Genomic DNA, 27,621 nt, shown 5'->3' with positions numbered 1-27,621 from the left:
GACCACTGCCCAAGTGGAAAGATGGATGGGATCTTACAAAAAATAAACTAGTTGGGGTTAGAATGACGTCTACATTGACGCTGCATTCATCAGTGGGTCCTCTTGTGTATTGTGAATTCTGCTGATAGAACACATAACATGGAGGGCTGAATCCTGCTACCCTACCCCACTCAGAAGTATCTTACTCCTCCAGTAGTGTCTGTGGGGTGGCGGAGGGGAGAGGTACTTCTCCAGGTGAGTAAGGCTGTCTCTTAGTTATCACAGTTCAAATGTGTTAGTCTTCAGTTAAGCAAGTTGAGCAAATTGTTTGTCTCCACTATGGAACAGGCATTGATTATAAAGATCTGTTTGTTCAAAGATCCTTGGTGCATATATTTGGAGAAACCCAAAATGTTTGCAGTTTTCTGAATTTCTTGCAATTTTGGAAGATACTAACCCACTCCATCTTGTTAATTATTTTCTTTCAGTTATGACTATGAGACAGGAAGAGAGTCTGCGTTGGAGATGATTGCTTACCTCTTCGAAATGTTCCCTCAGGTAACATATGTCTTAGTTTCAAGCATCAAGCAATCTGTGCTTTTCAGTTATATCCAGTAACTGGATTTGCAGATTTATTAGAACTGGATGCACTTGGCTGTTCACATCCTCTCCTGTCACAAATGTACGGCACAGTTCTCAGAACATCAGTGTTGGTTCTGCTCTAAAAAGTGACAGTTGCGATGACACACTGGAGTTGCACGCGGATTGTCTTTCAGTGGTTCCATGTCAGATTTGCTCATTTTACAAGCAAAATGGTGTTGCTATATGCACTAGAACCTGCTTAAACCAACGTGGAGATGTTTGAGTTAGTGAGAAATGCTAAAAGAGCGGAAATGAAACACAGCAGGACGGGGGAGTGCATTCAAATGCAATCACTGTATAATGGAGACGCAGTAGCTGTTCTGTAGTTCAGGTTGAAGTAGCCTTCTATGAGCTTCCTTTTCCCTTCAACTTTGGGGAACATTTTTCAGAAATGTTAGGAAGAAAGTCGGCATTGGAATTTTAAAGCTAGGCTGTTTGAAGAATTGCCCTGTTCTTAAGATTTTCCTAAATCTTTTTTTGGACTTCCCATCTCTAAACTAATTTGGCCAACAATCTCCAGACTTGTGTCTTGGCTTTTCTGGAGAGAGAGAGTGTTTTTAGTGGGGGGACTCACAACGAGATCTAAAGAACTGGTCTCATGTCCGTACAGAGCAACATTTAAAACAGCATTACATTTATTTATAAACAGACCTGCTGCTGACTCCAGGCAGTGCTGCTGCAACTGCTGGGCTGAACCAGAGGCTGTGAGCGTGGATGGGGGGGGGGATGTAGGAGACTCAGGGAGGAATGGGAAGAAAGCCCATCATGCATGAGATGTGAATTTCCATCTATCGCAGTGGTGCCCAAACTTTTCCTGGCGTGCCCCCAGTTTACCAATAATGGAATCTGTCCACACCCCCCTTCCATTACTGCACAGTTGGCTGAGCAGAGGAGCTTGGGCTGAAGGCGGAGCTGGGGGCAGAACTGGGGGTGGAGGAGGAGCTGGCCTGGGGGCAGAGAGGGAATGAGGGCAGAGCTGGGTTGGGGACAGCAGGGGGTGGAGTGAAGCTGCGGTTGGAGTCAGAGCTGGTCTGGGGGCAGAGCGGGGCTGGGTGGTGCTCCCTCCCCACCCCTCATGAGGGCTGGCCTGGGCCCCACCATGCTCCTCCACCCCTGGAATGTTCCTCTGCAGCCCTCTAGGTTTGGGGACCACAGTTTGAGCGCCACTGATCTCTCATATGTAGGTGGCTCCAATTCCAATGATGTCCGAGCACCTTACAATCTTTACTATATTTATCCCCCCAACATCCCTGTGAGGTAGGGATTAAATGGGGAAGCAAAGCACAGAGAGACTAATTAATTCCCTGCCTTGACAAGGGCCTCAGGCATTAGTGGCACTTTGGTCTCTCCTGCTCTCTGCCTGAGGCACACAGCATTTTAGTCTCCTGAGGACTGAAATACTTCAGGGCTTAATGTAGAGCTGCAGTTCCCAAACTGTGGGTGACAACCCCAGCAGATGGGGTCATGACAATCCCTACTGTGCACAGGACGCCATTTTGCTCCACGCAGCATGAACGTCACAAAACATGGAGGATGCCATTTCACTCCACAAAATGGCATCCTCTATGCAGCGTGACCTTGCACACACCATACATATGAGGTCACGCTGTGCGGAGGACGCCATCTCGCTCTTCTGGTGTCGTGGCAAGAAAGACTTCATTAAAACGGGGTCATGCTGGCAGAAAGTTTGAGAACCCGTGATCTAGAGGTCTCTGGGTGAAGATGAAGGGCCTGTGGTACACAGGAGGGCAGACGGGTTGATCGGATGGTCCCTTCTGGCTTTTAACTCTGTGAAATACGTGGATTGCCCAAGGTTGCATGAGAAGTCAGTGGCAGACCAGCAGGTACAGGTCTCTGAAGTCCAACAACTGGACCACCCTTCCTCTGTTTGGCTTCCTCTATTTGGGCCCAGAGTTGGGCCTCAGGAATCCTCCTGTTTGTGTTGGGGGGTAAAATAAAACCTTTTTTTTTTTTTTTTAAATGCGGAAAGCCTTCTGGAGATTGCCAGGTGATTGATTGATTTGTTTCCTTTCAGGGATTACTCCATCAATACTGCGGGCTGTTCTTTGTCCCTCTCTGTATGATGATGGTAAATGACGACTCTGCCAAGTGCAAGAAAATGGCAGCCATGGCAAACAAATCTCTGCTCATTAAAGTAGATTCTGCAAACCGAGATCTGATGTTCTCACTAGTCACTATGTGGTTTAACAGCGAGAAGGTATTATTCGTTTCAGTGCACCCCAGCTCTTTTCACTGAGAGAATGGAACTGGAGCAAATCCGGGGTTTATAAATGTTTAATCTCAGAGGGTAGGTGGTGTGTTTAGTTAAACTTGTGTGGTGGTGCAGGGATAAGATTGTGGAGCGTACTAGTCCTAGAGTCACAGCTTGTTAAAACTCCACTGTCCTGCAGAGTTCTCACTGGCAAGGAGAGGAAGAAGCTATGTAGATTCATTCTTGAATAGACCCAGCAGAAGTGGCTGCTGTAGCTAAGGTTATAAAACAATTTCCATTAGAGCCTGCCTTGTTTTACATGCTTATGGCTTTCTGGAAGTTCACCATTTGGGTTGAACAATTCTCCTTGTTCAGTGTTTGCCCAAAGCTAGATGTTTTGGTGGTGAAATTTGAGCAAAATCCCCTTGAATTTGAGCTTAGTAATTGGCAGATGGTGCTATTTTTGTTCATCTGCTGCTTAGTCCATCCTCTCTATTACTGGGATGTAGCAGATTTAAGACCTTTTGGGTCCAGTCCTGACTTGAGTGGTTCTGTTGACTTTTTGAGTAGGCAAAGTGTGTCTCCATTTGAGCTCTTTCATCTACAATATGCTAATCAAATAGATGGTCTGAAGCTACGGGTAACTTTGTGTTGTGCTTCAAAACCCTGTAGTTTTGGAAACTTGCTAAAAATTAGCATTCTTGAAAGTTCAGCTTTATGCTGTGAGCCTACGTTTCCTCACACGACTAGGGATATTGCGTGTCTTAGGCTCCCAACCTGACACCATAAAGAGGCCTGATTTTCAGAGTGTGGATTGGTGCCCCACATTCTGGAAATCAATTTCCTTTAAAATTGTCCCAGTTTGGGTATGCAGAACAGAGGCACCCAAAATCACTAGTGACATCTGAAAATGTAGTGCCTTATTCGCTGAGTTGTATTACAGAGTGATGAGTTCTTCATATTATATCAAGACATAATGATTGCTCTGCCCTCCTCTCTGTTGGCAGAGCTCACACAAGAGGCTAGCCACCCAGGCCTGTGGTTTGTTCGTGGAAGCCGAGGGAGTGGCGTTCGAAAGTCAACTTGGAGCCGTTCTCCCACTGATCGAAAAAGAAATTGAACCTCTGAAATTTGAAGATGTAAGTCATTAGACCAGGCATGAAACTTTGGGAAAGAGACAGGTTTAGCTGGGGAAATTGCAATAAATAAGTGGGAGGGGGAAGAGAAAAGGATAATGGAGGCAAGAATAAAAGATTAAACTCTTTGGGCCTGTTACTTGACCAGCATGACTGATGAGACGTGTGCCCAATACAGAAGTTCTTAAAGGGACACTGTCAACTTAAAAATCACACTGTGTCTGTAAATGAAAACCTTCTCATGTGACATGTCAGCCTACAGGGGGGTTGGTCTGCATGTGTGTGTGGGAGAATCTAATAGAACCACCAAGCTGTATGCATGTCTGTGCTGAGTGACCACACGATCATGTTGCTGCAAATGCCAGCTCTTCTTGCCCCAGCCTCTCTCCAACTTTTGTCACCCTTGCTCATTGTCCCATCTGAAATTCCTATTGTCAGCTCGTCAGGACAGGGACAGGTCTGCTGCGAGGTGCCCAGCATGCTCTTGGGCACTATAAAATAATGGTAGTAAAATGACTATGGTGATTGTCTCCTTTGTTTTATTGGGAGGGATAGCTCAGTGGTTTGAGCATTGGCCTGCTAAACCCAGGGTTGTGAGTTCAATCCCTGGGGGGGCCATTTAGGGATCTGGGGCAAAAATTGGGGATTGGTCCTGCTTTGAGCAGGGGGTTGGACTAGATGACCTCCTGAGGTCCCTTCCAACCCTGATATTCTGTGATTCTATGACTGGAACCGGAAGAGATTAGAGAAAAACCATCTGACCTTCTCTTTTTATAGTTTGTTGACTTTGCGCATTTGAGAGCACTTGATGTGTAGCGTGTCAGCTCTCCCTGTCTGGGTGAGGCTCTTCCACAGCAGTAAGAGAGAAGAAACACTCCTTTAAACAAAATGGGGATTGTAGAACCACAGAAATGGGCAGGGGGCTGATGTTGCGTCTGACACTTTTTGGGATCCATTTATTGAAAACCAGACTAAATATCAAGGTGATGGTGTTCTTGTCACTGAGAATATCAACTCCCAGAAACCCATAGGTTTACATAGATATGAAAGGTCAGCAATACTGCACTGTGATTCTTCGTTTAACCTATAGAAAATATTAAAGTATTCAGTACAATTCCCTTCCTGTAATTCAGTCACTGGTTTATATGATGAAAGTCAGTTCAGTGCATCTGTTTTGGCTTCAGATTACATGGCTTCCACTGATTCTGATCAGTTGGTGAGCACTTTGTGATACTAATCACTAGTCATAAAGAAGCTGCCATGTATTTAATCAGGAATGCCAAAACGCTGAACAAGATAGAAGAGCTCAAGGAAGACCCAGGTGATGTGAGACGACTACAGCTGCAACTGGATTAGTCTGACATGGTTGCTGACACTGTAATCACTACATGTACATCCCTAATGATCCTGTGGATAAGCAGGCTTACTACAGTCAAGCTGATAGCTGCAGAGCTGATCAAAAGCAGGAAGCAGTTTAATACTATGCAGTTTACACTGTGTCACTCTAACAGGAACAGGGTGCTTCACAGCTGCTCCCGATAAAGTCAAACCTAGTTCATGAGAGGATTAAGTACTAGTTATAAATGATATAGTGTGTTTGTGTACATATGCCTGCATGTACATATATATAGAGACGAGCAACAAGGCAATCTTCCTTTGGAAACTGAATCCTTGTGAAACAGTTTTAATGGACTCATTACACTAAATTCATATAGTTAAATATAAAGCGGTCATAGGGGTCAATGTGGAAGACTTCAGCCATCAGTTAGATATTAAACATACAAAATAAGCCCTTCTGTACAATTCTAGCCAGCCATTGTAACTGTCTCTTTGTTGATTTATTTTTCTTTTTAGATAACAGAAGAGACTGAAGAAAAGGCAGCAGACAGATTGTTGTTCAGTTTTCTTACTTTGATAATAAAATTAATCAAGGAATGCAACATTATTCTGTTAACCAAACATAATGAGATTTTGAGCAATATCTGGCGTAAGTATGAATAATATTTTCTCCTGTATTAGAACTAAGATTATTGGTAATTTGTGTAGTTGTGGTTGCCCTGATGCAAACAGACAAAGATCTGTGCAGTAGGATTTGCATTTTGAAGAGGCATCTATAATATATGGCAGTTACTAGTGAAAGAACAGATGCTAATAGAAAAGGTTAGACCATCAGTGAAAACGATCTGCCTCTCTCTTCTGGTTGCTAAGAACTGTTTTGGGTAATCCAGACTGGTGCCTGTTCAGCTGTAATTACATCCCCTTAGAGTACAGCTTTCAGTTCTCTAAGAAAAATGGTTTTCTCTGTCAGGTCATAAAGAGCAGCCAGTGAACAGGTGACACGTGGCACAGCAGCTCTTAAACAGGGTGTGTGTTTGGAAGGTCCATCTCAAAACCATTTTATTGATTGGCCGTAAGTGATGCACTGACACATTAAGCTAACTCATTTTGGCATGTGGCGTTGGTGGGTTGTATTTTTTTTTAATTGCTTCTCTCGCAGTCTGAAAAGGGCTTGTATTGGATTGTGTCTGAAAGAACTACAGGCCTCCAAGGGTCTTTTTAGAAATCCCAGCAGGCGTCATTGACAGGCCTGGAGGTCCGGAATTCATCCACGGAACAGATGCAGCAAGGGCAGAGGTGATGCAAAGTTCCCCATGCTGCACCGCTGTTGTCCTTCAATGTGTGGCTGGAGATAGAAGCTCTAGGGGAGAAAGGGCAACCACTGGCTTCTTTGCTGAGCTTGTCTATAAGGTTGCCAGTGGTGATGGATTTTAGAGCGTGGTCACCTGTCCCCTGAGAACCGGACTGAGACCTTCAACACGGCTCACGGGAGAAGTCACTGAACAGCCCCTTGTTTAAAAAAAATACTCAACAGCAGAGTTCCAAACCACAGCACTTAAACTAATGTGTAGGCTGTTCGTGGATGGGAGCATTGCTGTAGCCTACTGGAGTGTTGTTCTGATGCAGGGGAGGGGGCTCTCAGATGGCCACAGCTTTTGTTCCCTGCCGTCCTGGGCTGGCTTGGAGTGGCTGGTGGCCCAGAAGCCTGCAGTCAAACTCAAAACAAATCAGCACAGTTTACAGTACTCTCCTCCTGACTGTAGCATGAACAGTGGCTGGGCATGCGCACAACCTTGCAGAGGTGCCTGGGTACTTTCCCCTCTCATATGGAAAGGGTTATGTTGGTTGAAAAGCTTTTTCTTTCCCCTGAAGGTCACGTTCAGTCCCATTTGTGGTACCCGCACAGCTGGGTGTGGCTGACTGCTGCTCAGATTTTTGGCTTGTTGTTTGCTTCTCACAAGCCAGAGGAACTTGTTAGCAAATGGAATGAGAGGAAGGCAGGCAAGAGCAAAAAGACCACGGTGGAGCCAGCAGCGACCAGGTTCTTCACAGATGAGCTGGACAAAAAGGTAAGGATGTTCCTGCTAATTCCCCCCCGGAGCCAGTGTCTGTCGCCTGGCTGGTGTTTCTGATTGTCGCAATGCAAAGTAGCATTAGTTGCTGGTCTCCCATTTGTCTTTAAAGTTTGGACGCTCTCCACTGCTCTGTACTGATCGTTGGCAGGCTTCTCCCATAGGATTGCAGACTGCCTCCCTTAGGTCTCACCCTCATCAGCAAAAAGGCTCCCATGAAGATCAGTATCTCTGAGCAAGAATTCTAGCCCGTCTAAGTGTTTGGGCCTCCCGTTAGCCTTTGGGAACTGTCTCTGTAGGACGGTAAAATAACCCCTTGGGCTACGTCATCATCCTGCATGTTCCCTGTCATGTAAAGAATTCCAACTCCCTTTTCTCTCCACAGATGAAGGAACTTGCTTTAGCGTTCTGTCACCAGCTGCAGTCCAAGTTCCTGGATCAGTCTCTGGGAGAGCAGGTACGAGTCTGAGTAGGTTTCAAACTGCTGGGGATATAGACCAAACTATGGGATAATCCACTATCCCTACAGAAAGCATGAGTGCTCTTGGCTAGAAAGTGGAACACTTTCTATATGCCATAGCAATGGTGAACGTTGAGGTGAAGATAACATATCGCCAGAGAACCAGATTCTCTGGTCAGCTGAGATCAGCACTTATGCAAACGGCCTAGTGGAAAATTCTGTCTGTGCGGAGGAACTTTCTGTTGATGTAAATCTGCCGGCAGTAGCGCTGCCTCTACCCACCTGAGCTGCCCTGTCACATCTAGTGTGAGAGGCAGAGGAGGCCTAGCAGCGCGTGGAGGCTGTATGCTGGAGTGGGGCTCCGTGATACCAGATCCTTCATCGGCAGAAGGTTCCTGAACTCCCAGGGCTGCCCTGTGCAGCCCTCACATGGTGGGCTGGGCATCTCTGAATCATGGAGCTACAACCAGCTTCCCTGCAGCCAGCTCACCTCACTCCCCCCTTGCACGTACAGCTCAGACAGGGTGGAGAATCAAAGCCTGCCTGCTTGCTGTGAACCGATCCTTCTGCACTCAGCTTGAGTTATATAGCTGAGCTGAAGTTCTGATGTCCGTTGGAATTGGCTTAGATCCACCCAGTGTGAGCCAGATTCTGTTCTAGGTTGGGCAGGCCACAAGGAGCACTCCCACTGCTGGCCCTGGCTAGACATAGAGCCTGCTCCCTCTGAGCGCTGCTATGGACGCTAGCCATCTCCAGGGGAAGAATGTGGGCATGACCATAGCATCCCCACCAGCTCCCAGGGCAGCCTCTGTAAGGGCGCTGGAGATAACTCTCTGATATGTGCTATGGCATAATTCTGAACTGTTTGGCCTTAATACATTTTCCTCTCAAACGGCCTGATCCCAAAGCCCACGGGAATTTTCCATTGGCTTCTATGGTCTTTGGATTGGGCCCAAAGGGGGGTGTCCGCATTCTAAGTGCAAAACTTGCTTTGCTGTGTGCAGCCGTCTTCATGAATTGCACTCCCTTGGGTTTGATAATCCCAACCTCTCACCTGCCTCCTTCATGCCCCAGGGTCCGTACTGGCTGCTCAATTGGTTTTTCTTTTCACTGTTGAAGGTTATAAAGAACTTGTTGTTTGTGGCCAGAGTTCTCTACCTTCTGGTCCCAGATTCAGAGGAAGGGGAGGAGACCAAAGATTATGAAATGGGAGGGCAGGAGGATGCTTCTGAAGACGAAGGTGAAAAGGCAGCATCTGCTCAGGAAGAGAAGGAAGGCGAAGCAGAAGAGAAAAGCAGACCAGCCACAGTGTTGTGGGTGATGAAAAGACTCTCTCTGATGGCAAAACGAGAAGCAGCATATTCCCCTAAAAACCCTGTGAAGGTAAGAACTGTGTTGTCCCTCCCTCCATTTGACAGCATTGGGAGCTGCTCGGTGGAAAGCCTACCAATGTTGTCCTTTAGCCCCTCAGAAACTAGCTTGGGGTGCCTGCTGGGAGGCAGGTGCTGGAGGTGGGTGCTAGGCTAAGGAGGAATAAAAGTTTCTGAGTAGCAAGAGATGGAGCTTGCTGCTGTAGAGAGTCCGTGTTCTGTTTCTCTGCTCTGCCTTCCCTCCCTCTGCTTCCTGCTCTACCTTCTTTCCCCACCTCTGCTCCTTTCATTCCCAGGCCTCCACCTTCTCTACATTAGTGTTTTTTAACTTTGAATGAATTGGTCAGTCAGGATGCTCCACGAATGTTTGTTCTTTATGCTGGGAGCCGTGTGTGTCCTGGAACAAATGCTCAGTGTCCAGACAGGCACGTAGGGGAAAGTTCCATCTTCCTCTTTCTGCCTGGGGCGCTAGGCTCCGCCCTCATCACTCCCATGAAGCACCAGAACGCACCCTCTCTCCCTTAGCCAGGGTCACAAGTGTTACCTGCCACACAGCTCATGGTGACAGTTTGGTAGGGCAGAGGTTCTCAGACTGTGGTCGGTGGGCCGTGGGTAGTTCCCTCTAAGGTGTGCACCTGGGCAGAAGCATACGAGAGAATGAAGGGCCACCCATCTGTGTGGCTCCACTAATGAGGTGCATGGACCAGATGCTGAGGAATAGGGGGTACATGGAGGGGGGAATTTGGGATGTGCACGGCTGCGGTGGGGAGAGAAAGAGGTGACTTTCCCGGGCTGCAGCTGCTGGGGAGAGACGGCACATCCATCCCCTTAGAAAGGTAAGGCTACTGCTATTAAAATAGGAGTTGTGCACTTTTATTTGTAGAACAAAAAATGTTTTGTTTTTTTTTTTTATATCTAGCGCTTTTATCCAAAGCACTTTACAATAGTTAGCTAATGGTACAAACAACATTTGGAAAGTTCATTAAGTGGTCCGCCGAGACCCTCAACAATTTTCAGGTAGTCTGTGAAAAAAAAGTTTGAGAACCACAGCTGTGGTTTTTTTTCCCTTCCAGTCTCTCATTTCTGGCATGTCTGTACTTTCAGAGAACTTGCATCTTTAAGTTCCTTGGAGCTGTAGCAGTGGATCTTGGGAAAGACAGGATCAAGCCATACCTTCCAACAATCATCACGCCTCTGCACAGAGAGCTGAGTAGCACCTACGCAGAACAAGGTAATTGCCAAACCCCACTAAGGAAATGGCACTGGGTCTGTTCTGCTTTGCACTGTCCATGCAGACAGCCCCAATCCAAACACCCTCTGTCAATTCACATTGTCTCCTCACACCCAGATGCCTTCATTCAGGGAGTGGAAGCTAAAGCATATATGGATAGTGGAGCAGGTGAGAACATGAGATGGAGGAAGGGGACTCATGCAGAGGGAAAGGTGATATAACCAGACTGACTGACAAAGAAGGTGACCATGAGGCGTGGCGCACACAGAGCTATGATGGGGAGTTGGGAAATAGGCAAGCTTATTACAAATATGAAGCGCTACGATCTGGAGGCAGGACTACACTTCTTGAAGTATATGAAATGTTCCTTAGTTGTTTCTGCCCTTGTTAGTTGTTTCCCCCTCCCATGACACTCCTGAATAAGTTCTGTCCATTGTGGCTCACTGAAAAATGGCCAAAAAAAGACATTAGTGCAACTCCTGTTTAACACGTTCCTGAACACTGCTTAATGTGCAATTCATTTCTACAGGAAACATGCTGTCTGGGGGTAAGTTCCAATGTTACATGCAGGTTAGGCCCTTGGAAAATAAGCACCAAAGACAAATTTTCGCTTTTAAGAGTTTGTGTTTTCATGCAAATGGAAGAGAAATCAGTAATGTACAAGCAGAGTTCTCTAAGTAGACTGTTTCAGAATGAGGACTTAAGAAGTCATCTCTTTATTTTACTAGATCCAACACTGAAGAACCTCTCCCAGGAAATCATAGAACTGCTCAAGAAATTAGTTGGCCTGGAGACCTTTTCACTTGCCTTTGCTTCTGTGCAGAAACAGGCTAGTCAGAAGAGGGCTATCAGGAAAAAACAGAGAGCACTGCAGGTAAGACTTTATTCTCAACTCTGATTGCCCTTTTAGTAGAAAACAGTACTAGAAATTTTAAAGGCAGCACCTTACTTGAGAGGTGCTTGATCAGAAAGATTTTTTAAAGGGACAATGTCCGCTTTAAACATCACCATATTCTTGAAAAGCACAAAATTAATTTCTGCTTTTTATTAGACTGTAGCGAACCCTGACATTGCTGCCAGGAAGAAGCTGAAGAAACACAAGAATAAAATAGAAGCAAGGAAGAGGAAAATAGAATTCCTGCGCCCTGGCTACAAGGCAAAGAAACCAAGAAGCCATGCGCTAAAAGACTTAGCAATGGTGGAATGAAACATACTTGGAAACAGCTGTATGGTCATGTATATATTTGACGCATAAACCTGATTGTGCAGTACTGGAGGACTCTACTTGGAAAGAAATTCAGTGCTCTGAATATCTCAGCAACACCTAACACAGGGTAGAGAGCTACAGCCTCTCTTTTTTTACATGAGTTCATTCTTAATGTATTTATTTGTAATTAATTGTAAAGTCTGCACAGATCTTATATAAAAACCATCAAGCTGTTTGCTCTCCTTTCATGCAGAGAATGCTACAGGCTGACTTGCCGTGCATGAGTAAAATATGGAACACATGAATGTACAGTTTAATATATTAAGACTGTCCATTTTTCTAATTAAATATGCTTGAAAGCACCTGTTGTTCAGTGTTCCGCCCTGATCTTTCAGGTATGCTGCGCACATGAGATCTACCATAAAAAGCCGTGCGAGTCCCTTAAATATTCTGTGGGTTAAGGATGAATACAGAGAACAGCGGTAACAGCAGAGGGCAGCTACATCCAATACTCTGGTAGTTACAAGGGCAGTTGATAATCACTTAACTTTGCAATGTGACCACAGAAAGGAGCAAGGTTCTGCCAGCTGCCAAGGGAGAGAACTACTCCTAACACAAAAAGAGAAGGAAGCTACTTCACCCATCCCCAACTTGAAATGGTGCAAAGTAGGGTAATGAGCACTCCTGTCATCTGGACATCACATTAAATACCTAGCGTGCACAGCTATAGGGAGTTTATCACTTACGTAAGGTGACATTCAATCCTAGCCTCTAAGACTGAGCAATACTAACATTTGTGGGACGGCATCTTTGAAAAATATTTTACCTGCTCAAACAAAACTTGCTACCATCATGTGTTAAAATACAAAAAACCCTGCACTTGCTTCAAATCTGGAAGACTGCTAGATATATCCTGCAGCTGAGATTCTAGCTCTGAACACCTAAATACTAATTTCAAAAGTAGACTTTCCTCATCTCCAGGTGGGCTTTTCAACTCATGGCTAAGAAGTGGGGATGGTCTACGAGAGTGAGCACTAATGCTCCGTTGAGTTTCTAACAGCACTCTAAAAGTAGCTCAAAACAGGTGACAGGCTTCAAGTGTGGGACATGCACATAACAAATATTTAGACTTCAAAGATTTTAGTGTTTACATGAATAAAATAGGTGATGCTACTAAAATTCATAACAAAAATTTATTTTAACCTGTCTCAGTCTATTGTCAATTAAGTCTTCCATACAAATTAACATAAGTACATACCTTAACACAGAAGAGCAAGGAAGGAGTATTTTAATATAATACAGACAGACATTCAGTTGGTTCAGTGTATGTTTACAAGACAAGTCAGCCCCCTTTACAACAGTCAATTCCCTCAGTCCTATTTACAGTACGTGGCATTAACTTGCTTGACGAAAGGGAAGCTTGGATGTGTTTAACCATCACATGGCAAGGTTGTTTTTACTGCCGGTTCTTCAAGGCCTCCACCAACCTAAGGAAAAAATTAAGTGAGTTTATTTACTGAAGACTCCATTTCCAATATGCCGAGAAGTTGTGCATGGTGCCCTGGAATAATCATGTAGCCTATGGGCTCATGCTTTGTTCACTTGGAAAAAGTTAAAATTAGCACCAAAAATATCCAATGTTAGATCCTTTTGAGGAACATTATAACAGCATTAGTTATCAAGACTTGAGTTAAACAGTTACCATTCCATTGCCTCATCAAGCCCAGTGCCTTTGGTTGCAGAGGTTTTGAAAATCTGCCACTTTTTGTCCTTCAAAGCTGGTAGGCCAAGTGAGTTTGCCATTTCTGTGGGAGTCATGGCCTGCTCCATGTCCTGTTTGTTTGCAAACACCACTAAAATGGCTTTTTTCAGCTCTTCTTCCTAAAAAAGAAATCTATGCAAGTAACTCTATTCTTCCCCTGACCTCAAGAGAATTTAAAGCAAACTACAGGTTTATTCAATGTAGAGAAAACTTCAGTTTTCAGTCTTTATATACAGTAAATCCTTCAAAAGTAAAAGCTAGGCTTACTGGTAAACCTAAACTAAAATTTGATGCCAGTTCCCTTTGCTCCTGGTCAGTTTCCCTTAGAAAGCAGTTTCAAACAGACTGTTTTACAGAATACTTTAAATCCAAGTACAGATTTTTATCATTCATTGGGCCAACAAAGGTATTCAAAGTTTATTAAATTCAATGACTTAGGGCACAATTCTGCCACCCTTGCATCGTAAGATACTAAATTTCATAAGTAATCCTATTAAAATCACTGATATCACTAAGTTTAAGGCTGGCAGAACTGGACCTTGAATAATGACAAAGCACTAAGAAGCTATGCTAGTAACAGACTATATTCAGGCTAGTGCCCACACAAAGGCTTATCTGAACTGGCATTAAACATATGGCAAATATTCTGCAGTCGAAAGCTTTGTACAATAACTCCTCACTTAATGTCATCCCGGTTAACATTGTTACGTTGCTGATCAATTAGAGAACATGCTTGTTTAAAGTTGTGCAGTGCTCCCTCGTAACATTGGTTGGCAGAGCTCCCTGCTTTGTCCACTGCTTGCAGAAAGAGCAGCCTATTGGAGCTAGCTGGTGGGGGCTTGGAACCAGGGTGGACCAGCAGCCCCCCTAAGTTCGCTGTGCGGCAGCCGCCCAGCAGTTCAGCTGTCCCTCTCCCCCAACTGCAGTGTGCTGCTCCTGCCCTCTGCCTTGGAGCTGCTCTCAGGAGCCTCCTGCTTGCTGTGCAAAGGGGGGGGGGGGGGGGGAAAGAGGGGTGCTATTGTTAGGGTGTCTGCTGCCCCCCCCCCCGGTACCTCATCTCCACAGAGTGGGACGGGAGACATGACAGGGTCCCAATGGAGGGAGCTTGCTGGCAGCAGCTGCTGCCGTCAACTTGCTGATCTACTTAAAAGAGCGTACTTAGAGTGGGGTCAGCATACTTAAAGGGGCAATGCACGACTTTCTCTGCCATGATGTGTCTCCTTCCTCCATTCCTGCTGCCTTGTAGGTTGTGAGGCTATATTAACAACGTGTTAACCCTTGAGGGTTGAGCTGAGTGCTAGTTCATCGTTTAGCAGGAAGGCATTCCCTGAGAAATATCCCTCCCTCTTCCACGCTCTGACTTCACCACCTCAACCAAGCTTCACAATCATCATTATTGTGTACACTATTAAACTGTTTAAAACATATGCACTGTGTGTATATTATGAGAGAGAGTTTTGTCTGGCAAAAAAATTTTTCCTGGAACCAACCCCTCCATTTACATTATGGGGAAATTGGATTCCTTTAACAATTTCACTTAAAGTTGCATTTTTCAGGAACATAACTACGACATTAAGTGAAGAGTTACTGTAATATGCTACTTCCTTCCTAAGGATGTAAGACAACTTGATTCCAAGCAGAGTTCATTGTCGTAGGTGCTGGTTTGTTTTAGATTTGCTTTAAGAAGAAAGATCTGCAATTAGTATCTTAATTATCTAAACGGTATCTTTGTTTTCTTACCTCCAACATAGCAACAAGTTCTGATTTTGAAATGCCAATTCTGTCTCGATCACAGCTGTCTACTACATAAATGACTGCATCTGTATTTGAATAGTAACACCGCCAATATGGCCTAGAAAAGAACAGGCTAGTTTAGTTCACATAAAGTTTAGTTTTACTAAGTGAAAGGAACCCAACACAATGGCAATTATAACAATGTGATGGCCAATACTTGGAAAAAAACAAAACAAAACAAAACAAAAAAAACCCACAAACCACTTGCTCAGGGAGAGTCAAGTTGTCCCCACCAGGTAAGTGGCCTAAAAGGCAACTAGTATCTTAAAAGGGGAGGAAAGGAGCAGACCACTCCAAACACTATTACTCAAAGAAGAAGGGAGTAAAACTACTTGTGGACAACTATTTATTGGCAGAATGAAGATGTGCCAAAGTTAAGTTCATTGTTTTGAGGGGCAGTGCTGCAGATATTTCAGCTAAGTGTTTCTAAGCCCTGTCTTTTACCATGAAAACTCCAATTAAGCTTTAAATAAAGTTTCACAAAACTAGTTGTGCAAAAAGCATCTGCCATGGATTTTGCTATTAAGGCAAAAAAATTAAAACAAAAAAATAAGACCTGATTTGATCCTTCAAACTGACTAGTAACTAACTAGGTTCCCAATTAAATCTTATTTTAGAAGAATTGTGCCTACTGAAGTATTTTATTCAGGATCAAAAAAGTGAGGTTTGCATCTGAGGAAAGTAGTTCTTGATCTTTAGCAACTAAAGTTTGTAAAAGTCTATTTTTGAAAGAAACATGGCAAACAAGATTCCACAAAAGGCTATCTACTGCAAGAGATGAGCATATTCCCAAGGTTGTACTATATCATTACTCATTAAAATTTTCAAAGGAATTTGTTACCCATTCCTAAATTTAACATTACGGCTGTCAAAAAGTAATTGTGCAATTAATCATGCTGTTAAACAATAGGATACCATTTATTTAAATATTTTTGGGTGTTTTCTACATTTTCAAATATATTCATTTCAATTACAACACAGAATACAAAGTGTACAGTACTCACTTTGATTACAAGTATTTGCACTGTAAAAAACCAAAAGAAATAGTATTTTTCAATTCACCTATCACAAGTATTGTAGTGCAGTCTCTCCATAATGAAAGTTGAACCCACAAATGTAGAATTATGTACAAAAACTGCATTCAAAAAAAAAAAAAAATGCAAAACTTCAGAGCCCTCAAGTCCACTCAGTCCCACTTCTTGTTCAGCCAATCGCACAAACAAGTTTGTTTACACCTGCAGGAGAATGCTGCCCACTTGTTCACAATGTCACCTGAAAGTGAGAACTGGTGTTCTCATGGCACTGTTGTAGCCACCGGCATCACAAGACATCCACGTGCCAGATGCGCCAAAGACTCATGTCCCCTCATGCCTCAACCACCATTCCAGAAGACATGCGTCCATGCTGACGACGGGTTCCGCTCTATAACAATCCAAAGCAGTGCAGTCCGATACATGTTCATTTTCATTATCTGAGTCAGGCACCAGCAGCAGAAGGTTGATTCTTTTTTTTGGTGGTTTGGGTTCTGTAGTTTCCGCATTGGAGTATTGCTCTTTTCAGACTTTGGAAAGCATGCTCCACACCTCGTCCCTCTCAGATTTTGGAAGGCACTTCAGATTCTTAAACCTTGGGTCGAGTGCTGTAGCTATCTTTAGAAATCTCACATTGGAACCTTCTTTGTGTTTTGTCAAATCTACAGTGAGAGTGTTCTTAAAATGAAGAACATGTGCTGGGTCATCATCCGAGACTGCTATAACATGAAATATATTGCAGAATGTGGGTAAAACACAGTAGGAGACATTGAACTCCTTGGGGGAGAGTTGTGTCACAAATTTAATTAACGCATTTTTTTTTAAATGAGCATCATCAGCATGAAAGCATGTCCTCTGGAATGGTGGCCAAAGAATGAAGAGGCATACGAATGTTCAGCACAGCTGGCATGCAAATACGCAACGCTAGCAACAAAAGCGCCATGCAAATGCCGGCGCTCACTTTCTGGTGACATTGCAAACAAGAAAAAGGCAGCATTATCTCCTGCACATGCAAACAAACTTGTTAGTCTTAGCGATTGTCTGAACAAGAAGTAGGACTGAGTGGACCTGCAGGCTCCAAAGTTCCACATTGTTCTGTTTTTGAGTGCAATTATATAACACCCCCCTCCCCCAAAAATCTACATTTGTAAGTTGCACCTTCGCCACAAAGAGATTGCACTACAGTGCTAGTATGAGGTAAACTGAAAAATACTATTTGCACTGTAAAAATGATCAAATATACACACTTTGATTTCAATTACAACACAGAATACAATATATATGCAAATGTAGAAAAACATCCAAAATATTTAATAAATTTCAATTGGTATTCTATTGTTTAACAGTGCAATTAAAACTGCGATTAATTTTTTTGAGTTAATTGCGATTAATCGACAGCCCTATTTATCATTTTAGCCTAACATGCTAAAATGTCGAGATATTTTCAAAGATACATGGAAATAAAGCTAAGCATAACCAGCTTCTATTATCTCAACACTGCATAGATTAGTAGAAAAATTCGTTTAAAGACCTTATTTCCTTAACATTTTTATTTGCATACAGATAAAGTTTCTGTATTTTGTATCAGAAAAATGGATTGCAAAGTTTAATGTATTTAGCCAAACCAAACGTAAGAACATTCCATACAACCACTATCCCCTCATAACTGGAATGCTTCTAAAATCAAATTTATGGGCTTGATGTTCAGAAGTACAGAGCACCCAAGATTCCCACCAAAGTTCTATGTTGTCAGCACTTCTGAATATCAGGTCCCAAGCGTTCATTCCAGTTGGTTATGCCGTATCAGTCTCAGTAATGTGAAATTTCTTACCTGATACTTGTCTGTCCTCCCAAGTCCCAGACTTGAAACTTTAGATTCTTGTATGTTACTGTCTCAACATTGAAACCAATTGCTGAAATATATATAGAGAGAGACTACCTTAGTGCTGCTCTTGGGGAAGAACATTCCAGCAAGAGAGGAGCTGTAATACATTCCAACTTCAGCTAGAATCTTTAATCCTCACAAGTGTAATTAACGCCTACACAGCTAGTTAAGTCCATACTTCTTCATAGATCATGTTACTAGCTGCTTTTTTTATGATCAAATAAATGCACTATGCTTTGACTGAGACAAAATGCAGTATTTTAAAAGAAATAAAAGTAACTTCTAAAAAAATTTGTGGAGTTACAAAAGTATATATATGGCTGTTTTAAATAAGGGTGCTGTTTATAACAAAAGCTTAGGCCCAGGGACCCCTGCTTTCCCTGTGAAAATGAACGTAAACAGAGCAAAAATGAATTTAGCATTGACTTTCTCTTTCCTGTCTAGAGAATTTGATGTGTAGACAAACAGAGCCTTCACAGAGTTCATGTTAAAGATACATTTGAGAGCTTGACTTTGCCGGACTGCCATCATTAGTGCACATTAATGCTATAACAAGAACCTACCAAACTTATGGTAACGAAATTCAGATGTGTGGCTAAACGCTTTAGTTTGTAGTTAGCAGCATTAAATACTTTCTCAGTGTAGCTGCATATGGGAAGACACACAAACTAGGATACATGAGGTTCAAGCAACTTCTAAAGATCGCCGATTAACTAAACCAAACTTTGTGCATGCACACTTCATCAACAAAGAAAGTGTATGTATTAGATCTTCACTGGATCAGTTAGTCTTTAGAGAAGCACTTACTGGGGATGGTGGTAACAACTTCACCAACTTGTAGCCTGTACAGAATTGTTGTTTTTCCTGCCCCATCTAGTCCCAAGATTAAGATTCTCATCTCCCGAGTGCCAAACAAACTGGAAAAGATAGTGGAAAAAAAGCCACCTAAAAAATAGAACAGAAACAAAATTTCAGTACCATGTTACAGTAGCACTAACACTAAGAAGTCAGAGAGCTTTGACAACGTGTCCTATTGAACACCAGGAAGTATATCTGCTTTAAAAATATCCACTAGTCTGAACTACTAGATTGTTCCCTTCAGGGGAAGTGAAAACAGCTCAAGCTGTTGATTAGTTACATACCTGCCGGCTCAATCACACCTACCCCTTCCTGTTCTCCAAAAGTTTGACCTCAGTCAGTAAGATCAGGTGGCAGAAGCAATTTTTCCTGCTGTTAGTTCACTATCTGCCAGTAGAGAAGCAAATGCTTATTCTTTTTTCTATTGCCCTCTATGTTTCTGGTGCATTAAATTACACAGGGACCTTCAAAACCTGATGTTAGAAAGGAAATTAAGTTCTCCTTCAGTATGACCCACCCACACGTACATTTACTAGTTTAATAGGGTACATGCTGTATAGTCTGATATATGCTAACTGAGGCCAGGTCTACACTATAATCTTACATCACTATAACTGCGTCACTAAGGGGTCTGAAAAAATTCACACCCTTGCAATGCAGTTATACCGACCTAACCCCCTGCTGTAGACAGCGCTATGTTGACAAGAGAAGCTCAACAGGTGGAGACAATGCTGTCAATGAGACATAGCTATTCCTTCTTGTGGAGGTTAATTAACTACACCGATGGAAGCAGCTCTCCTGCCAGCGGAATAGTGTATTCACTGAAGCACTACAACGGTGCCGCTGCACTGCTGCAGTGTTTTAAGTGTAACCATGTCTTTAATGTTAAAGATTATGAAAGTGTACTGACAATAAATGTATACAAACAGGTGTCTAACCCACATTCAGAAGTGTTCACCTAGGCTGGGACAGGAATAGGAAAAGGGTGGCTGAACAGACAGATTGTTAAGCAACAGCTTCAACTGTCTTCATTTCCACTGTAGAGAGAAACAGTACAATACTGCAAACTACCGTAGATGTTAATGACCTGACTTCCTTTTCAAGACAAGTTTTTTAATCCACGTGGAATACATTCTAGACAGTTGTTAGTTTAAATTCAGAGCTTTAAAGAGATGGGCTAGGTTCAAAATTTGACCTTATAGGCAACACCTCCAAATCAAATTAATGAGAAACTTTACATCAAACTGTTACGATTAGAATAGGCATGCTTGTAGGACCAAAGAGTGCACCACCCAAGCTGAGTTTTGTTACACAAGCAATAAAACTATTTTTGAAGTGAGGCCTTAGTTCATGACTCCATTCCAGTTAACTTTGTGTCAATCGTCTAATGTGTAACATCCTTATTTGGTATTCCACATCCAATCTGTCCGGCAGTCCGTTTGCTGCTAGCTATATAACTAGCATATCTACGAGATAATTCTTTCCCCTTAACTTTACAAGCCTGACAATAAGCAGCTTTGGGTGGATGGGACATGTCCTCCTGCAACCTCAACTGTCAACAATTTTGCAAATATCCTGCCTAAAAAGAGATCAGATCACAATATTCTAGATGTGGTACATAAAGGGACACCACCAACTTAAAGTTACTATTCTATTTGAAAATTATTTTACCTACTATATTTATAACACCTAATACTAGAACTGGAAGTTGTGAGAAATAGTATAGCCAGTTTCCCCTTTTATTTATGTGGGTCTCAAAGTGGTTGTCAAAACACAAAGTGGTAGGAAAATAAAAGGGGCAGGATGAGGTAACAAAGAGCTTTAAATCTAATTTTATTTCCAGTTGATATTGCTTACGTGTCCAGCCCAAAATGATTTCATCGATTCCAAGGCCAGAAGGGGTCACTGGTGTCACATGATCTGACCTACTGTACAACACAGACCACAGAACTTCCCCAATATACTTCCTAGATCTTTCAGTGAAAACATCCAATCTGGATTTAAAAATCGTCAGTGAGGACAAACCCCCACAACCCTTGGTAAATTGATCCAGCAGTTAATTACCCTCACTGTTAAAAATCTACACCTTCTAATTTCAATTTATCTAGTTGCAATTTCCAGCTGGTCTTGCTATACCTTTCTCTGCTAGACTGAAGATCACATTATCAAATATTTGTTCCCCATGTAGGTACTTATAGACTGTAATCAAGTCACCACTTAACTTTTTCTTTGTTAAACCAAATAGACTGAGCTCAAGTCTCTCACTATGAGGCATGTTTTCTAACCCTTTAATCATTCTTGGGGCTCTTCCCTGAATCCTCTCCAATTTCATTCTTCTTGAATTGTGGGCATCAGATCTAAACACAGTATTCCAGTAGTAGTCACACCCCAGTGCCAAATGCAGAGGTAAAATAACCTGTCCGCTCCTATCTGAGACTCCTGGTCAAGCATCCAAGGATTACATTAGCCCTTTTGGTCACCATGACGCACTGCAAACTCATGTTCAGCTGATTATTCGCTAGAACCCCCAAATCTTCAGAGTCCCTACTTTCCAGGACAGGCCCACATCCTGTAAATATACCCTACATTCTTTGTTCCTAGATGTGTACATTTGCATTTAGCTGTATTAAAACATACACTGATAGCTTGTACCAAGCCATCCAAATCGTTCTGTATAGTGACCTGTCCTCTTCATTATTTACCACTCCCCCAATTTGTGTATCATCTGAAAACTTTATCAACCATGAATTTATGTTTTCCTCCAGGTCACTGATAACCATGTTAAATAGCATAGGGCCAAGAGCCAACCCCTAGAGGACCCCACTAGAAATACACCCACTTTGAGGAACAGAAAAACAAGGTTGATTGGAAACTGCTTCACAACCAGAGATACTACTGTTTGTGGTTAATGATTGCTGTGTCTGCATAAATCCTACCAGATTCTATTTCAGTCCAATATATCCATCTCAGATTCTCTTTGTATTTTTACACCTATAGTATCAAATATTGAGTTGATGGCTCTAGTAGAGTCATCAACACTTTGAAGAACATTCCTGGTGTTCAGTTGTACAGAGCAGAACATATAAAGCTGCATTTAACTTTGTTTTCCTTCAAATAGATACTGTACTGCATTAGGTAAATGGCAATGTCTCAAGTATGGTTTAGAAGAACTATCAGATGAAGTTATTTGAGAGATCAGGAGAGACTGTGGCACTGGGACTAGACAGGGAGATTACAGCACTTTACACCCATCGTGACAAAGGAGCTTTGTATCATTATCCCCATTTTAACGGATGGGAAAATGGAGGCACAGGTAAGGAACTGACTTGGCCAGGTCACCCTGTAAAGTGGTGGTAGAGCTGGGAACTGAACCCAGGGCTCCGGGTCCCAGTCCACTCAGTGCCCCAGCCACTGAGCCTCCCTGACAAACTTCTGGTTGCAGGTGCAGCCTCTGCCCCAGCTTTACCTTCGTAGCGCCCTCACATCGGTTTTCTCAAAGGCCGTTGTAAAGACACGACCGGCGTTTAAGCTGGCGCGTCGGCCGCTGCTGGGGGCTCCGGGAAGGGAAGCTCCGCCTGCTCCCCCCCGACCCTCGCCAGGGACCGCGCCCTGAAGTAGCGACAATGGCATAATCCGCCACGGCACCGACCCACGCAGCCGCCTCGGCCAGGCCGGGACTTCCCACTCCTCTCTCTCCCCTCCTCTCTCCACTGCCGGCGCCGGGGGGTCCCGGCTCCCCGCCCCCGAGCAGCAGCGCGGCCCGGGCCCCCGCCCGGCACTGCGGGGCCGAGTCTCGCGCCGCCCCCTCCCCGGCAAAGCGCCGGCAAGACCCGTCCCCGCAGCCCCCCGGTCCTCACCCATGGTGCCGCCGCCGCCGCCCCAGGCCGCCGCCGCCACCAGCTTCCACGTCGGCTCAGTCGCTCCTGCTGCGGGAAGTAAACGAGGCGCCACCCGCAGCCTCCCGCTTTCGGCACGGAGTCGAGATTTAGCCCGTTGGAGGCGGTGGGGGAGGGGCCCCGTGGCCCCACGGCTGACGGGGGCAGAGGGTGGAGCGCGCGCAGGATTCCCTAATCCCGCGGGCCAGGGACGCTCCCCCACCCCCACCGCCCGGGCTTCTTCCCACCAACGCGAAGCGACGAATCTGCAGCCGCGGACCCGGGCGCTAGAGCCGCTGCGAAGTGCCGAGGAGGGGAGGGGTGACTCGGCGCAAATGGGGCGTGGCCTGCTAGCGGGAAGGGGCGGAGCTACCCGCGTTCCTCCTCCTCCTCTTCCACTTGCCTCTGGCCCACGGCCGGCGCCGGAGCGCGGAGGGTTGTAACTAGCCGGGAAGGCTCCGGGCCTCGGCGCTGCTCCCTGCCCAAGGGGAGGAGCAGTGCAGAGCGCAGCACGTCCCCCTTTAGGCATTGTTCACAGGCAGGGGGGTAGGGAACAGCTTTACAGTCATACGCACCCAGTCTTTGCAACCCTGCCTTCAGCCCCCACTTTTTACTCAGGATAGTCAGGAGCGGGGCTAGTGCCTTGCACCCTCTTACAATCCTGTGTCAAAACAAGGGGACAAAAGGATTGAAAGACAAAACATTAAGCAGGGAAGGACCCACTCTGAATTTGGTCTACTGCCTTCAAAGCCCTGGAAGGGTACAACAGAAGCATGGAGAGGGTTTTTTTTTTAAGTGTAATTTTGCAAACAGTGTTTATACTACTGTGCATCGTGCCAGGACTGTAGTTCTGTCCTCCAAGGTACACCTCTAAAAGCTGCAAAGCAGAAGAGAATCTATTCTCCCATCCCTCAGCTCATAATATAAACACTACCATATACATTGCCTCCTCTGAACAAATATTACTGGGTTATTATGTTAGAGGTCTAATACCAACTGAGATGAATCAAAATTGCTGAGGACAGATTTACCACTCTGCTTGCCTTTCTTATGGAGCAGATATTCCTCTGTACACAAGCATCTATGTCAGCAAAATGTCTAACCTAGTGAAAGTGTGCAAGTTACACAGTAGATACAGAATAGTAAGGTACAATAACTGTACAAGACCAAAAGGAAGCTTTAAAGAAGTTATTTTCCAGAGGAGTTGCATCACCCTATTGCAATATAACATTTTTTTTAAAAATCACAAGAGGGATTTATTCAACAAATGATCCTTTAAAAGAATAAAATCTAAAGAATACTGTGCAACCCACTTAAACATGTATTATAGCCACATCCCCTCATTTAACCATTTTTAAGGGGCATTGAGCCATTCAATATCAAAATCTTCACTAATATTCATTAGGTTATTAATACCAGTTACTGCTATTTACACTTATTTCCCTCATTTATTAGCAGCAAGAATTCCAGTTAATTAAGCTGAAATGTTTATTGCACTGGAGTATATGAACAATACTTTTACAGCTTAACAAACATCATAGAAAAGCTTAGGTATTAACTAATTACAAGCCATGTATTTTTTCACAGCTATTCATGTTATTCTTTTTTTAAACAGGACAAAACTAGAGCATATATGAAACAAAAAGTAAAACAAAACCCACTGCCTTTCTGCCCCTGCATGGGTTTTAAAAAAATGACATCTCTTTCCAAGATGTCTCAGTAGTGTAAATACAGAAGTTTAAACTAATTTGATCAAATAACTATGGACACAGGTTAAAATGAATTGTTCATTTTTTCCATTTAGGTCATTCCTGAAATTGCTATGATTGGTAGTGTAGTGTTAGGCTTGCAGCCCAGAAAAAGCTGCTATATATTTGTACAGCACAAACAGTGTGGTAGGTGCTCTACAGACACTTATCTTCATAAGGTTCCCTGACCTAAAGAGTTTCTAATCTAAATAACATAATTACTGTTGATTTGGGACATAAGAATATTAATAATATGGGTGCATTTATCAGGATTGTTAAATATGTGCAGGGTGGCCAGATATAAAAGAGGAAAAATGGACGCATGCCTCTGTTTTTTAACTGAGAGAACAAAGAGGAATGGTTTCAGATAATGCATACTATAGGTCCTTGGGCAATAGGGTCTACTATTTTATAAAACATGGTAAAAATGTGGCAGATTATTACAAAATGTATTATCCAAAGAGTAAACCAGAATTTGAAAAGTTATAGCACCACCTATTTATGTTGGTGTAGAAGACAGTAAGTTAATTTCATTGGCATTCAGGAGTCCTGACCCAATAGGGAACTATTATTAGCAAAAATTAAAGAATTCCCTTAATCTGTTCTTGAAGTACTGAACAAATACTAGTCCGTTATCATATCACTGTTTTCCAAGGTGCAGTAAAGTACATTAAGCCAGCAGATTTCCAGAATTATAGTTTTGCATTCTCTTCACAGGGAGTCCTGTCCACTTACTTTCTTCATTTTGTGGGGATAAGATAGGTGTTTGTATGAGGAAGAGAAGGGAAATTGGTTGAGAATCACGAAGACTTCACTAAAGAATAAACAATTTGTATCTAACACTATTCTGTCAAAACCACTAATAACCACAAATTGAAAGACTGGACCATAAAATAATCCCAGCCAGACAAATATACCAATCTACTGTACAACACAAACTGATGACAAAGGGAGCAATTATTAATTGTGATTAATAAAAAATACTAGGCAATGGAAATTTAGAAAAGACAGAACTCACCTGCAAATGTGAACAGTCTGCGGTAAAAACAATATATGGAAAGTATTAAAGAGTTCCAATGGCAATGTATACCAGAGTTGATTTACTATTCTTCTCTGTGTAAAAGATGATTTTGGTATTTCTTTTTCCTCTTATGGACCAAACACAATGTTCAAGTCTGTTTCCTTTTTTGTCACAAATTTCATTCTGTCCCTTATGTATCTTTATGCCCAATGCCTGGCACGCTAGCAAATAGGAATGAACCCCAAAGGAGGCCTAAGACGTAGAACAAGCCACATAGGAGGAGCCAGTGAATAGACCTCAGCTTTTCCAATCACATTTCCCAGCATGGGTCAGCCTCCCCCCACATACTTCCCCATTTCCTCAGCACCTAGAATCGTACAAATGCACATATATACATTCATGTCTGTTGGAAGGGAACAAGACAAGAAGTGAACAGAAGCAGACTAGTCACTGGATGGAATAATGGCCTTCCACCAAGCAATCTATTTTGAGAAGGAGACACACATCTTGTCCTCAAGAACTGGACCAAGAAATCCACATTTCCATTAAGCGGGTGATCCACAGTGTGGAGGAAGCATCAGTGAGAACACCATAAATGGGGCCAGGCAGTTTCGCATTTCTTTCAGATCATCACATGGATGTGTGCAGATTTCCCAAATACAAAACTCGAGATTCTTGTTAAATTTTCCATTGTATTTCCAGTGTATTCTGTCTATTCTTTTACAGTGACCATAACGCATCTTTAAAAAAATCCTTTATTTTTCCTGTGAGGATGGCAGTACGCAAGAAAGAATACACAAAACTGATTAATTAGTGATACGAAAAAAAGGTAACAAAATATTTTTGGCCATCATTTAGAAAAGGTAGGTTCTATAAAATCTGAGTTTAGGCAGTTTGCCCTGGTTCGTTACTTGTGGAGGCAGGTAGCATGAGGAGGAGTCTTTTAGGTCCTTGATACCCTTAGTAGACCACGGATGCGTCTGACAAGTGCTTGAATGAAAGTATAGCGTGACCGGACTTTCGAGTATAACCCTTCAATATCAAGGAGCTTCTTCTGCAGAGATTCACCAAAGCTGTTGGTGGCTTCAATCTGAAGCTGAGGAAGAGAAGAAATTTGGTGAAATGGACAGTGGTGTCTAGTCCTCTTGTTAAAGGAGGTCTTTTCATCATTAATCACCACCAATCACCCTTACCCATGCCACACCCCCTTCCATTGCTTCAAGCCCCCTCTTAGAAGACTATAAATATGACCGGGGGGGGGGAATCTAGTTTGGCAAATATTAAACAGATCCTTATGTTTGTCAATCTGAATCATACACTGGAAAGTATTTCTGTGGAGGGTTTTCTGGTGAAGTACTTAACATTTTAAAACACATGTATATGTTTTGACTTTAAAAATACTACTTGTGTGCTGCAATCTAAGCACATGCATGTTTGGCAAATCAGAGCCTTAGTGTTATATAACTTGACTTCTTAAATTAAGGAATTGTAGTAGAGATTTGCCCTTACAGGCAAAATTCTCAATATATGTTACAAGCTATATAACAAAAATCTATGTATTGAAAAACATGTTTTGTTATTACTGATGGAAAAGGCTATTTTTAAAAAGAGCTGAATTCTAGACATTGTAGGATGTTATTGTATATATTCTCTTGAGTGGTTGGGTATAGCCACAAAAGCGTATGCACCTTATTTTGCAACTCTTGTATATTGTTAATCGTGATTGAAACGAAAAGTGTTTAATTTCCTTATTTGCACACAAACATCAAGGCTTTATGTTCACATAGTTCTGAGAACAGATCATTAGTTAACCTATGCTGGTTTTGCTAGCTGTACCTCCAAAGAGTACAAATTATTTTAGATTCTACATAAGCAGTGGCAATTTCTTAGCTACATCATAGTCAACTCCCCTTTCTCTCTCTTTACTATGGTCCATCTGCAGCTGACCAAAAATGAACAGCTGCAGCAACACACAAAACTAGGAACCCTATCTTCAATAC

The 27,621-nt window shown here is 43.1% G+C and overlaps 3 protein-coding genes across 4 annotated transcripts in view; 1 reads left to right on the top strand and 2 right to left on the bottom strand.

Annotated features, from left to right (window-relative positions):
* The window catches only part of UTP20 (UTP20 small subunit processome component), an 83,581-nt gene extending 71,630 nt beyond the window's left edge, over window positions 1-11,951 (top strand). For both annotated transcript variants that reach the window (XM_074941806.1, XM_074941807.1), the window contains 10 exons: window positions 468-537; window positions 2,657-2,839; window positions 3,841-3,972; window positions 5,824-5,956; window positions 7,180-7,376; window positions 7,765-7,836; window positions 8,959-9,222; window positions 10,314-10,440; window positions 11,169-11,314; window positions 11,492-11,951. In XM_074941806.1, the coding sequence (XP_074797907.1) occupies window positions 468-537; window positions 2,657-2,839; window positions 3,841-3,972; window positions 5,824-5,956; window positions 7,180-7,376; window positions 7,765-7,836; window positions 8,959-9,222; window positions 10,314-10,440; window positions 11,169-11,314; window positions 11,492-11,647 (1,480 nt within the window). In that variant the 3' untranslated portion in view covers window positions 11,648-11,951. The remainder of the gene's footprint in view (window positions 1-467; window positions 538-2,656; window positions 2,840-3,840; window positions 3,973-5,823; window positions 5,957-7,179; window positions 7,377-7,764; window positions 7,837-8,958; window positions 9,223-10,313; window positions 10,441-11,168; window positions 11,315-11,491) is intronic.
* Window positions 10,065-23,044, bottom strand: ARL1 (ARF like GTPase 1). Its single transcript, XM_074941812.1, has 6 exons — window positions 22,835-23,044; window positions 18,927-19,064; window positions 18,066-18,147; window positions 15,150-15,261; window positions 13,350-13,528; window positions 10,065-13,134 (listed from the first exon to the last, which is right to left on the bottom strand). Exons 1-6 carry the CDS (start codon window positions 22,836-22,838, stop codon window positions 13,104-13,106), a joined length of 546 nt encoding a protein of 181 aa, XP_074797913.1. The 5' UTR covers window positions 22,839-23,044; the 3' UTR covers window positions 10,065-13,103.
* Window positions 23,045-24,482: 1,438 nt separating this feature from the next.
* NUP205 (nucleoporin 205) overlaps window positions 24,483-27,621 on the bottom strand; it is a 70,381-nt gene continuing 67,242 nt past the window's right edge. Inside the window, exon 43 of the mRNA XM_074941805.1 lies at window positions 24,483-26,717. Coding sequence (XP_074797906.1) covers window positions 26,565-26,717 — 153 coding nt within the window. The 3' untranslated portion in view covers window positions 24,483-26,564. The remainder of the gene's footprint in view (window positions 26,718-27,621) is intronic.

Source organism: Natator depressus, chromosome 1, assembly GCF_965152275.1.
Source record: "Natator depressus isolate rNatDep1 chromosome 1, rNatDep2.hap1, whole genome shotgun sequence".
In the NCBI taxonomy this organism is placed as follows: domain Eukaryota; kingdom Metazoa; phylum Chordata; order Testudines; family Cheloniidae; genus Natator; species Natator depressus.
The sequence above is the reverse complement of the archived record's forward strand: the minus strand, read 5'-3'. Positions and strand labels throughout refer to the sequence as shown.